General features: G+C 36.1%; 1 protein-coding gene across 1 annotated transcript in view; it reads right to left on the bottom strand.

Moving 5' to 3' along the window:
• CWF19L2 (CWF19 like cell cycle control factor 2) overlaps positions 1-17,677 on the bottom strand; it is a 71,277-nt gene that overhangs the window by 45,141 nt on the left and 8,459 nt on the right. The window contains exons 2-9 of the mRNA XM_027663159.1: positions 14,742-14,849; positions 13,900-14,019; positions 12,403-12,510; positions 9,977-10,096; positions 8,720-8,813; positions 7,446-7,561; positions 6,437-7,155; positions 823-916 (exon numbers count right to left, since the gene is read on the bottom strand). Of these exons, the coding sequence (XP_027518960.1) occupies positions 823-916; positions 6,437-7,155; positions 7,446-7,561; positions 8,720-8,813; positions 9,977-10,096; positions 12,403-12,510; positions 13,900-14,019; positions 14,742-14,849 (1,479 nt within the window). The remainder of the gene's footprint in view (positions 1-822; positions 917-6,436; positions 7,156-7,445; positions 7,562-8,719; positions 8,814-9,976; positions 10,097-12,402; positions 12,511-13,899; positions 14,020-14,741; positions 14,850-17,677) is intronic.

Here is a 17,677-nt window from a genome sequence, read left to right as displayed (position 1 = left end):
TTAAGAGTAGCTATTCAGAGCAAGCACTTAAAAACACAGCTTAAAAACTAACAGACTACTACCTTTTTATAACTGAAACTTCCAGACAGTACTACTGAATGGAATTAACTCATTATAGCCATGTTTAGTGTAATAAAAAATATATATATGTATATACTTCCAGAGTTTAGAGTGTTCCAAAAGAGTGAAATTCTTGATCCTTCAGGATCAGCTTGCTGAATGAAACAAGCCTCCTAAAGCAACACTAAACAGGAGACCCGGTGTCATTGAGGGTAGGCATTTTGTGGAGCTGACCACAAAACATTGTTTGAAACAACTACAGTTGTTCTCAATGCTGAGCTGGATGCAATGGCCTATGCAGTTCCTTTCAGTTTTATATCTCCATACCATAATTAATAAGCATGCTTATAGAGCAGAGCCATGAACCACAAGGACCTACTTGTGACAAAGCTGATTAAACAAGAAAAGCTCCAGAAACTGTCTACCTTGTAACATAGACAGGGAGCTCTGTAGTTTTCACCTGCTCCCTTTCTAATAAAAAGATATAAAATACTATAAAAAAGGCAGAGAACAATTGGGTTTGGGTATGCTGCTTATTCTACAAAGCCTAGGGATCTGAATGCTCTACTCTAGTCTATAAACCATTGCATTTAAAGCAAAAGTTACTTTTGCAGTATCTTCAAACCCTACCAAATTCCGCAGGTCTTTATTACCTTGAATCAATAACCTTTAAAAAAAAAAAAAAGAAACCAAAACAATTAAATCACTGTGAGCTCTAAAGAAAAATTGCAGTAAATCATGACAGTTTTTCAAAGACATTACCATGTCTCCCATGAGTTCTGCTTTCACAATCCTCGCTCCCAGTCTGTTCATCTCCTCTTCACTAAGGACCAGAGGCGGCTCATCCTTTGATGATCTGTAAAACACCAGCTGCACTAAACCCACAGAAAAACACTGCAGTATTCACCCGTGTAATTAAGTATTATTTGCCTACTATACTGGTACATATGCTCGTACTGTCAAAATAATTGAAAACAACATATAAAAATGTATTTGCAGTCAGAAGTTGCCAAGGACTCTGAAGCCAAAGAGCTTGAATAAAATTTTTATGAAGCTTGTTTCCTTTTACTTTTGAGATCAATTAAAATGAAAAGATCTATGAACATTTTCCCAGCACGACAAAACAGTCAAAGAGACAGTAGCAGGTATAAGCAGGCAAAAAGTAAGGGAAAGAGGAACAGAAAGTTATTTCAACCCATTCTAATTCTCTTTTCTGGCTTTGGCCATGCTTTTACTTCTCAGCAAAACTGCCCTTTTCTGAGTTGTCTTCCTGTTAGCCAAAGTGGTCTTCCATCTCTTGAAAACTACTTATTTTCCCATACTTATCTGCTCTCAGTACAATCTCTGCTTCTGAACATGTTATGGCTGATACAGCAGAGTTTCCATGGAAAATTAACTGGTAGCATTTTAAAAATAAGTATCTCTCAGGAAGTCACAGCTAGTGATAAACAGTACTGTATTTTAATTTTAATATTAAAAGGTCAGCATAGGAGTTCTTATAAATAAATAAAGTTCTCTAAGAAATATTGCAAAGAGGCATCAAACAAGTTTGGCTCTTGTTCTCTAACTCTAGGAAAGACTAAAACCAACTAATTCTAAAAGTAAAACATCTAACACAAAAGAGACATAAGAATACAGTTATGATATTTGTTCCTGCTATTAGAAAGAGAATTCACCCACTACTTGATATAGTTAAACCCTGTCAGATTTGAAGAATGGGAAAACTTGAAGATGGTGTCATCTTTAACTGCCAGGTCTCCCCAGTCCTGAGAAAATTACCAATGTTGCTTTTCTTTGTTTTCAAGACCCCTAATTCAGAACTCAAAAACTCAGCAAAATATACCTTAACTTCACCAGAAACAAAACCCTCAAAGCTTACCTTCTCACTTTTCCTTAACCTATATTTTTCAATACCAAGGAAACTATTTAAATAAAGGGAAGAAAGGTGTTTATTACTTCATATATGCTTTTTTTAAGGTGCTAGGGCTTGAGTCATTGTCTGAACTTTTTGAGACTTGAGAAATTGTTTTGATTTGCTTTTTATCTTGTCTCAAATTAAACTTTGAAGCAGTCACATTATTAAGTGTGACTTCCAGCAAACACTAGCTGATGGACTTTTCCTCTGGGAAGACCCCTTGGACATCCAATCAGCACTTCTAATTAATCTGTATCATACTACTGCCCAAAACACTTTGATTTATAGGCTGAAGAAACTTCCTCTGTGCTTTAGAAGAGATAAAACTTAAGAGCTATATTTTCAGCATGAGAGAGAAAGAACTGAACCAGAAACACCTTTTAATTCAAGCCTTCACCTGAAAGAAGATTCACTTCTTGCAACTGACTGACAACACCACTGAAAAAGGACATGTATTACAAGTCTTGAAACTTGTAGAAACTAGCAAGAAAAAGAAAGCAGCAGTTTATCAATTATTTCCAACAGGTAACTACTGCACATATTGAAACCTGAAATGTTCCAAAAGTCAGAATTTTCTACAACATTCTATGAAAAAAAAAAAGACAATTCTCACTGAATGGAATAGGAAGACAGGTCATTCGGTATTTCAAACACACAAAATCTCTGAAGTTAAGAGTCAGCTTAAAGGAACTTGGAAATAAGTTAAATCAGTAAGCAAGGGCTATATGGTTTTCCAAGCCTAAGTAATCTCCACTTTACTAATACGTCAGCTCAGTAATTGTATTGGCTAAGAAATACAATTAAAATATCAAAGAAGATGTGCAATTAGATTTAATAGTACTAAAACAGAAAACACATGCAAAAGAAAATATCAGCTAAACAGTTCCTATGCTTATTCCTCTTTTGTGAGGAAAAGAATTATCACTTCTATCATAATAATTGAATTTTTTGAACTTGAATAAGCAAACCACTTCCGTACACAATTTCATTTCCCAAAATCTCCAGCTTTGTCCAGTTACAATTAGCATTGCACTTACTACATGTGGCAACCAAAAGCTAAAAGGTACAGGTTTTTGTATTTGCAATTAAAAAAAAAAGTGAATCACCATTACTGAACATAGGAAAAAAAAAAAAAGACTAATAGTGCAGCTGCTTCTTTGAAGAAAACAATACTGAGGCAATGGTATCAGAAATTACATGTTCTACTAGGTCTGGCTAGGATGGAATTTACATTTTCCATAGCATTGTGGTGGTGAACTTGCCAACTCTCCAGTTTGCAAAGCTTGGAGGACCATGGTGGAAAGTTGACAAGGGGGCCTGGGCCAAAATTCTCCCCTCCTTGAGGATCAACTCTTGCCCACCGAGGAATTCCAAGACATTTGAAGTATTTCACTGAACTCGAGGAACCCTTAAAACACATACTTTCATACATTTATATACATATATCTTTATATATTTATACACATATACCCCTATAAAATATCTCTTTCTGTCTGTGTGCATGTGTGTATGAATTGATTTAAATACCCTACAGACAGTATAGGATGAATATTGTCATCTCAGATCTATAATTAAGTCACTGTTGTGATTGTAGCAAATCATATTGACTCACTTCAAAAATGTTAAATTAGTCAATGATTAAGTACTGTTAAAATCTTCTGATCCATCTTAAAACTGTGAACAAAGCTCAGACTGCTGCTGTATCAGAAGTCATGTAAAAATTTCATCTGTGGTGAACTGATATTTCTACAACATCGTACTAGGATCACCTTTTGCTGAAATCTTGGACAGTGGTTCTTTAGGTGATCCTAACTGATTACAGATGTAATCCTTTAGATATAAACCGCTCATCAAGTCTGAGACTATGATTGGACCTAGCCACACCCAATCTCCATCAGGAGTTTAGAAGGCAAGGGGGTGTTCACTCAAAACCTCATGACACAATGAGATGGTCTCCCTTACCCCTTTGTGTCTTCAGTCTCTGTGTAAATCATTCTAAACCAATTTTCTCTCAATTTTCCTTTGTATGTTTCACTCATGTAGTAAATAACAGAGTGAACCTTATCACCAAACTTTGTTAAGTCACATTTTTGTAGATTCATATTAAAACCATTTTGGCAAATACCTTTGATGGTGATTCTTTGAGCAACCCTAAACCACTCATTCATGACCAGCAGCCTGTATGGTGCTGTGGTTTGGACTTAACTGGTGACAGCGTTGGTAACACACTGTTGTTTTGGCTGTTGCTGAACAGTGCTTACTCAGCCTCAAGGTTTTCTCTGGGTCTCACTGTGCACTCCCAGCAAGCAGGATGGGGTGAGCAGAGGCTTGGGAGGGTCACAGCCAGGACAGCCAACCCAAACCAGCCAAGGGGCTATTCCATGCCATGTACCATCACGCTCAGGGGAAAAAAGGTTGGAGAGTGCATTCTTTACAAAATAGCTGCTGTTCAAAGACCAGCTGGGCTGCTCATCAGAGGTGGTGAGTGACTGACTGCCTTTGCATCACGTGTTGCTGCCCCTTTCCTTCACTTGTTACACTGCCTTTATTCAATAAGGAGTTTTTCTCCCCTTTGCTCTTCTGATTCCCTCTGCAGAATGGAGAACAAGCAAGCAGCTGGGTACCTGCTTAGCTGCTTACTGGGGGTCAACGCACCACACACACAAAGCAACAACCAGCTCCACATCTTCCCCCTCACCCTCCACCCCCGTTCCTACCCCTCAAGACAGGTGGAAAACAACTGTGGATTGTGGAGACCTTCCTCCTGAATATGCACAAATCAGGACTCAAGAGCAGTGGAAGTCTCACAGGCTTCAGTTCAGAAATACCATGAATCATTCTAATGAGAAGTTTACAAAGTACATTTAACTGGTAAAACCCAGACACTTCAGGGCAATAACTATTTGGACGATATAAAGGAAAACAAAGAGGATTGCTAAATTTGAATGTCTAATAATGTCTCATACATCACAGGTTTAATGCTACAAGACCTTTTTTTCAGAGTAACTAAAACAGGTATAAAAATTTATTTCTCATTTTCCAGCAAAATAGCACCTAGGCAAACACTATAATACAGAGTAAAACAAGAGATGACAAACATTTATGAATGGAATTTCCCATACTATGCAAAACTATTCATGCTAGAATTTGGAACTACTTCTGCCATTACATATATTCAAGCTCATGCTTTTAAAAAAAAATTAGATTAAGTGAACATCACGCAAGTAATTTATATTCTTGCTATTAATGAAAATTTAAATTTCATTGGCTTCTATCAAAGTATAGCAAGCTAAATCTGGAAAAAATACCCAATATATATAAATAAAGAACTGTGTAGACTAGGATGCCTGTTGCTGGTAACTCATGCAGGACTCATTCATGTACATTTTTTCTTTGGAAATACACAGTGAGGTATCTGCAAGTACTACACATAGGGACAATTATAAATAAAATAAACAATTTTAAGGTATCTTCTTATTAGAATCCAACAAATAATTAAAAGTAAATTCATAACCCCACTATAAGAAGTTTTCTGCACATAACTGACATAAGCATACAAGAAAGAAGGAATTACATTTGGTCATATTTCATCAAATGCTGGTTTTAACTAAATCATACCATTCTTCTTACATACTCCAATCAAGACTATTTACTTGTCCAGCTTTCCCAAACAATTAACTAAAACCACCCTGACACTAACATACTTTTGCACACACCCACATATTATTGCCAAGATCTGAAGGAAAGCTTTCACAGTAATAACCACCCTAGACAAATTACTGGGAGAACCAGCAAGCTGCTAATACTGGAGAACAGGAGGCCTTGAGCAGAGCAAAAGGTCAGTTCTCTACAACTTATTTTTCTGACCACTTCTCCTTACTACTCTTTGCTGTCTTTCACTAAAGCAAGTCAGGAAAAATTAAATTCCTAGTGCCTATTAGTTTATGTTTCCCTTCCTACTCCTATTAATCCTTCCTCTTTCCCACACAAAATGCATGTTCTAATCAATACCTTCTATTTTTCTCTACTTAAGCATGTGAATTCATCTCACAGGTGGAAAACCTATCCCTGCTGTATTAATTATTTCAGGTTTTAGTCAGCATTTTGTAACATTTCAAGTTTGTCTTTTATAAATTCATCGACAGTTAAGATATTGTTTTGTAGGTTTTTTGCCTAAGAGGCCAATTTTAATGCAGTGTGAACTAACATTAGAAACAAGCAGAAAATAATCTAGCATTAGCAATTCTCAAATAAGCTGAGGAGACAGGACAAGTAAGGGGTGTTCATTACTTCTGCAGTGGTCTATTGTAGCTGCCCTTAGCTGGAGGCTAGACTCCTCCAAACTAAAGAGATCTGATAGGATCAGTTCTCATACTGCCACAAAGAAGGTAAGAGTTTCTGGTATACTTTGCCATGAAAAATACAGCAAAGAAGAAACAAGTAAAGAAGTTCATAAAATACCTAGAGCATGATGTTTTACTGTCAGATAACGTCTGTTTCTTCTCAGAGATATCGCTTGGGTACTCCTGTCGCAACTTCTCTTTTTCATCACTTGGAGTTCTTTCCCAACTATTGCCATCAGTTTGTTCCCTAGTACCTGATGATTTTTGATCAGATAGTAATTTCTCATTGTTATCTTCACGGTGTGTTTTGGTCCACACGGCAGTATCCTCTTCAGGTTTCTGGAAACGGCTGCTCAAAGAGCTATGAACAGGCAGTTTGGAAGAGGACTGCTCTGACTTGTAGTGTCTAGGTGCACTGTAAGATGATGAATCATCTTCAGAGGGTTTCAAAAATTTGTGTTTCATATTGCTTAAAGATGAACCCTTTTCCTGATTTCGTTTTTCACTGGAGTATTTTTCTCCTTTGGAGCTGCAACCCCTTAATAAGGAGTCCATGCTCCTGTGTCCACATTCTTGGTCTCTTCTTGACATACCTCTTTTGTAATCTTTGTCCTCTTGTGCCCATCCCTTGCCATCCTTCTCCCTAGTATGGCCCCCAAACGTGTTCCTGTTTCTATCATCTTCATCTCGTGTCGTCTTTTCAATATGCTGTTCTTTCTTCTCTCTCTCACTTTCTGAATAGTCAGTTTTCCTCCACCTTCCACTTCTTTGATAATTTTCCTTTCTGGATGCAGCTTTTTCAGCTTCTTCTAATCGTGACTGAAATATCTCCACTGACTATAAAAAAGAATAAAAAAGTCATGACACTTTAAAGACCATGTGGTATTGTTTAAGTATTTTAAATCTGCTGTAGGATCCCATATAATAAAAAAAAATTAACAAAACAAAATGCATAAAAGGCTGGGCAGCTTTAAACTCTTTGTCACTTGAGAGAAGCTTCAAGGGCTGTTTTTTCCTGCTTCTTTCCTTAGGTCTTACACTACACATTAAGTACTTGTGCCTTTTTATGAAAGTAATCTTTTCCAAGCATCTATTAGTACGAAGAAAATTTAATTGAAGATCCTCACCCCATATCTCTCAGCTACAATTTCCTCAAAATTTCGTTTCTCTCTCTCAGCCTGCTCTTTCATCCTTTGGTATGATTTTCGCAGCCAACTTAATCCAGCGTCTTCTACCACTGTAACTAAAGTAGAAAACAATGAGAGGTCACAGTTTTAAATATCAAGTAATTATTCCTATTTAACCTTACTCTGTATGTGACATCAAACCTTCACCTAAACTTAATGTAAAAATTGAATGGGGTGCAAATGAAAAACAGAATTAATAGAATAACACAGTTACATGTTTTCATAAGTTAATACTGGTTATACCTCAGCAATACCACAGATTTAATTTAAGCTTCGCTACTTTATCATAGAACACAACAAGCAGTTTCCAAGACAGGACTAGTATATAAGAAGTTCTGGGGTTTTTTAATGACAATAAAGAGCTTTCTCATTGTTTCCACTTTCTGTGTCTGTTCTTTGGCATACCCCTTATACAGAGACAAGTGGATTCCCCTTCTCAGAAAATGAATGAGCAACCAATTGCTTTCCATTTGAGAAGCTAGCAGAGGTCTTAACATTCTGAACACACACTCACTGATGCCTGTCACCTCTTACAGGTCACTGATCTCTGCGACTCCTAAAGTAGGCATGAGGCTAATGGTTTGCAGGACAGACTGTCTATGGGGAAAGGCTCGCAAAAAGCCACAGACCCCACTCTTCCCTGTTGACAGAAAACAAGGACTCCTTCTTATCACATAATAAATGCTTAATGAAAAATGTTTTTCTAACTGCGCTTGCTGGAAATAGGCAGGATAACTCTGGGGTAAGGAAAGCAGCGAAAAGGTTACAGAAGTCGTATTTTTCATAAACCGCATCTGTAATGTATTTCATTTTAATGTGACTCAGTCTTCTGTAGGTGAATATTTTAAAACAGTAATTTGTGTAATGGAATGAAAGGAACCAAATGAGTCGGTAACAATTTATCTTGTCTTGGTTAAATCACGCTTTCCTTTAATTAGTTCAAAATGGAGAATTTCGGCAAAGATATTGAAGGTCAAACCACTCAAGATTAAAAACCAGTGAATAAACAACAAACAACATACTATAATATGAACCCAATATTCACTACTGAATTTCCATCCAAATTTTACTTTATTACATTATTATTGTTATTATTAATAATATATATATAATTCATAAAGCATTTACAAAAATATTAGCAGTAACTTGTTAGCAACATAGAGATCAGAAACTGCAGTAGAAATTTAAGAATATTACCAGAAGTTGCTGTTTACCTTTCTTAACTGAAGCTTCTTCATCCTTCTCTGGTGGCAAACCTGTACCACCATCTTTCCAATAGGGATTAAGTTCTCTCTCAGACAGCATGGCCTAAAACAGAAATCATTTTAATATGTACACAGCATATGGTTTGTATTTTCTAGATATTTTCTAGAATATCTAATAAATTTTGTGAGACTTGTGTGTGAAGTCTATGTTATATCATCAGTTCACCCCCAACACTGGCATGCTGTATGCATCTGTTATACAGATTGTTTTGAGTATCAAAGAAAGAACAGAGGCTGGTGCAGAAAACACAAGAGTATAAACCTGCATGGGCAGCAAGGAGTTGGGTGGGAGAGTCTATAAAAATCATACTCTTCCAGGATTAGGCATACATATAAATTGTCATTAACCATATATAATACATGCTGACATTCTGATGATTTAAGATCTCCACATTAAATGGTCCTTCAACAGCTCAGCAATAAAGTTCAGTAAAAAAATTATGTGGAGAAAAAAAACAAAAAAAAGATTAATCTCTTCTCAAAAGAAAATAACCAAAGCACCACATACTACACAATAACAGCACTCCACGTCAATCTGGTTCCCAAACACAACTAACTGGAACACTTAACAGCAACAAAGGACTTACTGTAAAATGTAAGGACAAGTAAATATTAGATGGTGATCAGTAACTGTGTTTTGAGATCAGACTACATTGCATTTAAGGTTGTCAATGAAACAGTCATCAACTGTATGTAAATAGAATTAATTTAATGACAGCAACCCCGTGCGGTGAGACCCTGATCCACTCCTGTGTTCACCAGCAACAGGGACATGAAAGGCACAACAACTGCTCTGAATTTTTTCTTCAGGAAAAAACAAGGCTTAGCACTCTAGACTTTAAGACAGTAACTTTAGTAAGCTTTTATCAAACAAACCAATGGTGCTCCTGTCATACACATCATGGAGAAGGTGGCCAGACCAACAATTTGTCATTTTCACTAAGTAAAATATCTCAGGAGCCCTTCAAACATTACAGAACTTAGTATTAACAAAACTGCCTTTCTCCTTACCTAGAATATAGTTTAAAGGCCTTTCTCCACAAGATAAACTTGGCTATATGAAGCCTTCCCATCCCAAACAGACCAATTTAATTAAAATACCTATCACTTCATGCATCAGGCATTAGTTTAAATAACAACAAAGACTTATATATTTGAACCGAGTAGTAAAATGCAGAAAAAATTTAATATATTAATTCCTCCTACCTGCTGAAGTTCTTGAGCTTTCTGTCGTTCCAATACCTTTTCTTTGTGTCTTTCACCTTTGACAGCTGCTACTGATGTTGTTTTCAATGACATGAAGTCTAAATTCATCCATTCTTCTCTCTATAAAATAAAAACAGAGAATCAACGTTCATAATTCCAACAGAAACACGGCTTATGTACAAACCAAACTAGTGCAACTACTGACAAATGTTTCTGACAATAAACAGTACAGGTTTTACAAACACATTTAAAATACTTTAATGAAAAGGAAATACCATTTTAAGAACCTCAATCTTTCAATTTTTTAATACACAAGTAAATTGCATAAATGTCTTTCCATAATTTGAAATATATCTTCACTACATATTTAAGACACTAGTAAACATGAGATTTTACAGACTGCTAATTATTTGCTTCAAGAAACACTGTACATCTCATCTTGTTAATTTTGACCTCCTGACCTTTTATATCTCTTCTAGTGTATACAAAATCTGCAATCAGTAACTGAGCATAGTTTATACCTTGGATATCTAGGCATTAACTGCACCCTCAAACTCAAAAATTATACCTCTGAAACCTGTAAACTGTACCCAAGATATCAGGTAGAAAACTGCATTTACAAAACCTAAGCCAGACCAAGGAGATTTTAAAAATGAGGACTAAGCTACAGAAAAGTGGCATATAAAAAGCCTAGATATAACTACTACGTTTATACACACAAATCCAGAAGCCTCAAAAGAAGGCATGACATACACATACAAGCAATTACTCTATAAAAAGAAGTATTTGGAGCAATTCTATGATTCTAGCATAGAAACCAAAATGACAAGATTATATCTATTTTGAAGCATCTTGCAGAAGAGTCTTGCTATCTTCAATAGGGTTCAAGTCTGAGCTGTCAATCTGAACAGATGCTACATGTCACGCTATCACTGTTATTTAAAAATTATATTAGGCAACACAACAGGGAGTGTCAGGGGTGAAACCCAACATTCCACTTCTCAGATCTCCTCTAAGAGAAAGAACTGAAAAATAATCTATCTTCAAGTGATTCAATAATACCTATGCCCATATTAGCCAGTAACATGAATCAACAAACGTGGATGTGCATGGGACCTCTGGAGAAAGTCATCTGGTCTAAACCCCTGCTCAAGCAGGGACACCCACAGACAGTTGCCCAGGACCATGTAGAGATGGATTGTAAATACATCCAGGGATGGAGATTCCACAACCTCTCCAGGTAACCTGTGCCAGTGCCTGGGCACCCTCACAGTAAAACAGTTTCCTGATGTTCAGAAGGAACCTCCTGTGTTTCAGTTTGTGCTCATTGCTCCTGGTCCTGTCTCTGAACACCACTGAAAAGAGCCTTACTCTGACTCTATACAGGTTTCAGATTTGCGGTTTGAGGATTTTTATTTTTGTTTCTGTCTTTTTCTTTATTTTTTTTTTAAGCAAGCACTCTGGACTAGGCCAAGACTGGTCACATCAAGCACCTTAGGTGCACTTTGAGAACACATCTTCTAATTTAGTTTAATCCAACAGGAAATGGATTTATGTGTTCCAAGACTTCTTCATAATATAAGCTAAAATAAAAAAGTAGGGATGACTAGGAAATTCCTGTCAAAAGTACACTCGTCATCCAAAACCAGACAAGCCCAGGCCATATATTATACCAAAAAACGCTTTAAAAAAAGGTGGTTGCAGTATAAATTATCAAGACACACACTGCATTACTTCATACTTTTCCAAGACAATAGATATGATTCAGAGTCCCTTTTTATTTCTCTTAACAAGATGCACCAATTCAGAATGAGAAACAGGGACTTTTTTCAGGAGAAAAAAAATTTAGACACTAAATTATAAATTATTTCTACACAACTGAGGATGTTGTGGTATGTGACTATACTTGTTACTAAAATCACTGCAGTTCATTTCAGTATTACTCCATTTTCCAGAATACTGGGCACAGAATTCACTCAGGAAAATCAGAAGAGGCACTGATGCCATAAAAACTATCACTGAGAAGTTCTACACCTCTCTTCCTTATATCTGTTTAAGCACCATAGAAGGAAAAATTCACTCAATTATAGAACACCCACCAAAATTATGAAGAAAAAATAACAAATCTAGTCAAGGCCATTAAGCTGACCTCTTCAAGAATATCAAGTTGTTAGATGATGAAAACAAATGATGAAAGGAACAGGTGCAGGGCAACATTAAGAGCAGTGCTTTCTTAAACTCTAAGAGCTATTAGGTAGAGAAGTCTTCCAGTAAATGAAAAGTAGCATTCACCTAGCTAAGCAAAGACATTTGTCTGTAAAGTAGGTTTTGTTCAACACACTGCAAAAGAGCTGTCAAGAAACCTAAGCACGTTTCACAGCTGGTCATGCTGAATTTATCACTGGACTAGTTATCAGCCTGCTCACCTGCAGTGAGGGTTCTTTCACAGCATCTGGTTGCTTGTTGACCTTCCCAGCCTTTTCTGTGTCATCTGACTGTGACACATTTGACTCAACCCATTCAACTGAAGAATCCTAAAAAGAGAGTTTAATGTAAAGAATAATAATAACACCTTAACACATTAGTTGATAAAATGCAATACTAATCAAGTATATTGATAATCAAAATCCTGAATTGATAATCAAAAATTAATCATGATTAACATTACTAATATAATACTGTTTAATATTTTAAAATACTGATAATAAAACCAGAATATTGATATTCCCATACAAGATTGTTCCTTCATGATCAAAAGACTCCATTATACTTCATGAGCACATCACATTATATAACACTACTTCATACTGGTATTTGCATAACACTGCTAAAGCTAAAACTGTCATAATAAAAACAAAATCAAAATCAATTGGGATTACGACATTACAAAAACAAAATAAAAAATGCGTTACTTCATCACTAAGTATGTTTTACACTAAAAAAATAAAATCAGCTACACAGTACAATATAAAGCACTGTACATGCTATTGCCTCCTCTTTTCATATCCAGCTTCCTACACTTGCACTTTTGCACTTGAAGTAAATAGGACTCCATTGACAGCTGCTTTGCTATTTACATGAACCTGTCATAGGAATAACAGACTTTGGATCGAAGTTACAGCCAGGACTGTGTTGTATCCTAGGAGTTGTATCCCTGTTGCGGTCTGAAGGGTTTTGGTGACTCCCATGTGAAAATGCAGGACATTGTGCCTTAGGTTACTTCCCACACTGATATCATAGTTCATCTCTGGTATCAGTCCCTAAAAAATAAATCTCATCATGCTGCACATTCCTTCACTCAACAAAATAGACTCTCTGACTCTCTGAAAATACAAAATCACAGTGCCAGCTGACTCACACCAAAATGCTGGGAAGATGTTTTCCACAATGTGGAAAAACACACTGAAAGCAGCACCAGATTTCTAATGCAGTCTCTGTGCTGTTTTGCCAGTGTCCCTCAATGTGAAAGCATCTGCTTACAGACTCAAATGCACTTGAGTCATGTACAATTTCCATGTTGCTGGGAGTGTCCATGGTTGAACATCCATGGAAAAAGGCAGAAGTAACTCATGCTTAAAATCAAAGTATATTTGCACTTTCAGACACATTGTTCCACCATATACAAGGGTCAACAGGGTACCTACGAATTTTTCCTCTCTATCCCAGAATAAGGACTTTTTATAAATCCTTTAGTTCCTAATGAGTGAATTCAATATTATAAAATTCACAGGCAGCCATATAACAGCCTATGTTAAATTGATTAAATACTCAGTATATTAAAATCGATAAATTTTGCCACAGTTTTTTCCAACAGAAAATGATAAGAATTAGTCTAAATTTTACTAACCACGTCTACCCACAGCAACTACAATGGTTCAAGTTTTAAGACTGTAATTTGAAGTATTTTAGAATTCCTTACTTACCGAAGAACTATCAGATAAGTCATCCTTCTTTTCAGATTTTTGTTTCTTACTTTTCTTCTTTTCTTTCTTAGCTTTTTTTGAATGCTTATCCTTTTTCTTTTTTTTCTGTACAGAATGTTCCTACAAGTAAATGTTTGTAAATGAGATCCAGTAAACCAAATCACACACATACAAGAAGAATAATGACAACCCACTTACCAAACCACACTGAAAAAAGGTAAACCACACATAGCTATGTTTTGCTTTTACTAACCTTTCTCTCTTCTGTGGTGGGAGGGATGGGCTGGGGTGGGGTGGCAGAGGCAGGGAGGGCATGCCTCACATCCATAATTGGTTTTTCTTCCCCCTCTCAATATGTTTTTCACTGAGGCACTATAACTATACATAGAATATCTACTACACTACATTTATTTTGGTTAAATCTATTTCTTCGGGTATCACTACATCATTAACACACATCTTTCCTTTGTTGAAATATCTGCACAGATTGCTACACTAAAAGGATGTGATATTCACAGGCTCCATTAGGATTTCTCCTGTGAGTGACCACAAACAAGACTGCTATGAAGCCTTGGATCCTCCAGATTTCTTCCCATGGGACTTGTCTGGCAGCACTTGCTCTTCTGCATTTTGTAGAAACTAAAGATGGAATTGAATGACGGAAATTTTTTGTCTTTGCAAGTAAAAGATTATTTCCATGTTAAAAAAAGCTAATATCAGAACACAAAGAAATCAGAAATTAGAAAGTTTTTAAAGATCATCTTAAAGCCCTCAAAGCCTTCTATTCACACAAACATGCTGTAAAACTAACAATCCAATTCAATGATTTACAGTTCCATCACCTTTTCCAGTTGTTCCACACGTTCATTCATATCAGCAAGCATCCACATATCTTCACCTTGTGGATGTTTTAGCAGCTTGCACTTCTCCTTTTCATAATTAATTTTGACCTAAGATGAACAGAGAAGAAAAATAACCAGTGAGAGTTCAGTAGCATTTCCTTACAAACACACCTCTGCAAGCCACACTGACACAACCATACACAATGTGAAAAACTGTGCTTGAGAACTTTTCCTTTTAGAGGACAGCAATAAAAACATTTTTGGATTACATGTCAAAGGGGACATTCAGCTAGAACATATTACACACTCGCCTTCTTAAACTACAGCCTTGCAGGTCCTCTATCACTGATTTCATCCCATCATCCCAAATACGTGTGACACAAAGTTTCCATTCTTCATTCTAAGAAGTCTTCTCTTATTGCAACCTTCATGAACTGAATACATGATATGATACAGTGGACTTCTGAGTTTCTAGTTCAAAAAATTCTCTGGGCAATTACTGCATTGCAAAGCACAGCTCACCATCTGTTAGCAAGCCTATCTCTGTGCACATTCAACTTTGAAAATATCTCAGCCAGATACAAACCTTGAAACTGCAGAAATCCACACAAATATTCTAAGGGAGTATACAAGTATACGAGGATCAGCATTTTGGGCTGCAGAATGTTCCTCCCTTTCTGGTTATGGAGATAAAACTAGAAATACTTTCACTACTGCTTCTGAAAAAAATAACCATCACTGCAGACAGTTTCAATTCCTGGAAAGGATTTTTATAAGCCTCATAAATAAAAGAACTATTTTTTTCAGCTTCTGAAGTTCCCTCTATTACTTCCAGCAGAAACTTTCAGAAGCAAGTTTACTTAATATAACTTGACATTAGGAAACTCTTTGTCCCAAAGTGCAATACAGCACATCCTAATTAAACAGGAGGAAAGTTATTTTATATTATTACACCCCTGATTTTGTGTTAGATAAGTCTTGCAAGTTTGAGAGTGCTTTTGGGTTTTTATTTGTTTGAGGGTTTTCTTTTAAAATAACTAAAATCAAAACAAAATGTGGAGTTCGGAATTTTTATCCTGAAACACCAAGTTTCACCAGAAAGTGTTGTCAAACATAAACCAAAGGAACATATACAAGTTTTAAAAAGACCAATATTTAAAACAAACAAACAAAAAATCTCAGGAGATCGGGCAGCTAGTCGAAGTCGTTCCTCCTGGTCAGCTATTAGCTCTCTACATATACACCTGTGCACTGCACAAGACAGTAACCTCCCTACCACAGGCCAGTTTCTCCCTTTCTGATACAGCCAAGAAGGAAATCTGCAGCTTTTGTCCTGACAGCAAACAATGCTTGCAGGAGGATGACCAGTATACTGTAAGGGTTCAAGGAACAGAAATACGTGCCAAAAAAGGTGAGATGAAGAGGATATTTTTTAAAAAAGCACTAATTCACAAGGTAGGACTGCTGTTGTATTTTTTAACATTGTCGCTAGCACTACTGAAAGTGGCACAACACAAAGAACAAAAAACTAAATAAAGCAAAAAAAAAATCAAAATACTACACATCTGTGCCGAAACAAAGTACCCTTTAAAACCTTTCTTGTCTACTTTCTTAGAAACTCCAGGAGATAAAATTTTTAATGCACTTAAATGCAAGCAAAGCAAGGCTGGTACCCAAACTTCTTGATTTTAAACAAAGGAATACTGCAAAACAAAAAATAGTATAAATCAGCTCGAATAAAGAGGTCAAATCTTGGACTTCCACCTCTAGAATGAAGCTGACAGTCTACAAAGGTGAATGCTACCTCTTAAAATATAGAAGGCAAAGATAAAGAAAGAATGAGTTAAGAACACACTGAGTAATTTATTTCAACATCAAAATAATTTTCCAGTTTACAAATAAACAAAACAACAAAAGAATAAGCAGGACTATAATTCAGTGAGAATGAAACAGTCTTTAAGCATAACACAGAGTCATCAAAACCACCCAGGACTCAAAAAAATGCAGGCATGTTTCCTGCTATCCCTCCATGATCCAGAGAGCACACTGGCTAACCCTGGCCACCCTAAGGCATCTGGGACAACACCCTTAAAAATTCATGCAGAAATCACTGACTGATATCTTCTGTTCTAGTCCACTTAGATGATGTTGACCCTTTTGTCTTAAAAATACATTCATTTGACTAAAAAAAAGGTAACTAAACATGGCACATCCCTGGACAAGAGAAGGATAATAACTTCAGCTATGCAACTCACAAAATGTCTACAAGACACATACTCCAAACTTAAATTTATAACTGGACAGAGATGAAACAGTGGAGATAAAGGGAACCTGAATATGGTTCTAGATGGGAAAAAATAAAAATAAAAATAAAAACAGACTCCAAGCTCATTTGCTCCAAAAGTAAACAGAAATCACGTTGCCAAGATGAAGACTGAGAAAAGGACAGGCTTTTTGAACCTTCCATTTCACTTTTGGTTGAGAAAGAACTGTAGCTGGAGTCAACAGTTCCCTTCAACCCCTTTAGCAATTCTCAGGCATATAAATCTACAAAGGCCTCAAATAAAGGTCAGTCAAGATCAGCTTGTCAACACATCTTCATTGAGTATGCTCTCTGCCTGTCACAGGAGATTTAGCCTCATCCTTCTCTATAATAAAAAGTATATTTTAAATAAAATTACTATTTCCTTCATGTTACCACAGTTAGAAATAACATTGCCTAAAATGAGGTTAATATTATAAATATAGTATAAAAGAAGATTTTATACTTTTTATTATATCTAAAATAAACAGAAAAAAAAAAGGCAAGCACTTAGGTAATTGAGATACATGATCCTAATGAAAGAGGTGGATCATCATTTTGGCTGAAGAACACATATTTAGAACACAGATTGACTAGAAATCATCATCAGACTACAGATTGTTGTCTCCCGAAT

This window comes from Corapipo altera, unplaced genomic scaffold, assembly GCF_003945725.1.
Source record: "Corapipo altera isolate COAL_440 unplaced genomic scaffold, ASM394572v1 0, whole genome shotgun sequence".
Taxonomy (NCBI): domain Eukaryota; kingdom Metazoa; phylum Chordata; class Aves; order Passeriformes; family Pipridae; genus Corapipo; species Corapipo altera.
The sequence above is the reverse complement of the archived record's forward strand: the minus strand, read 5'-3'. Positions and strand labels throughout refer to the sequence as shown.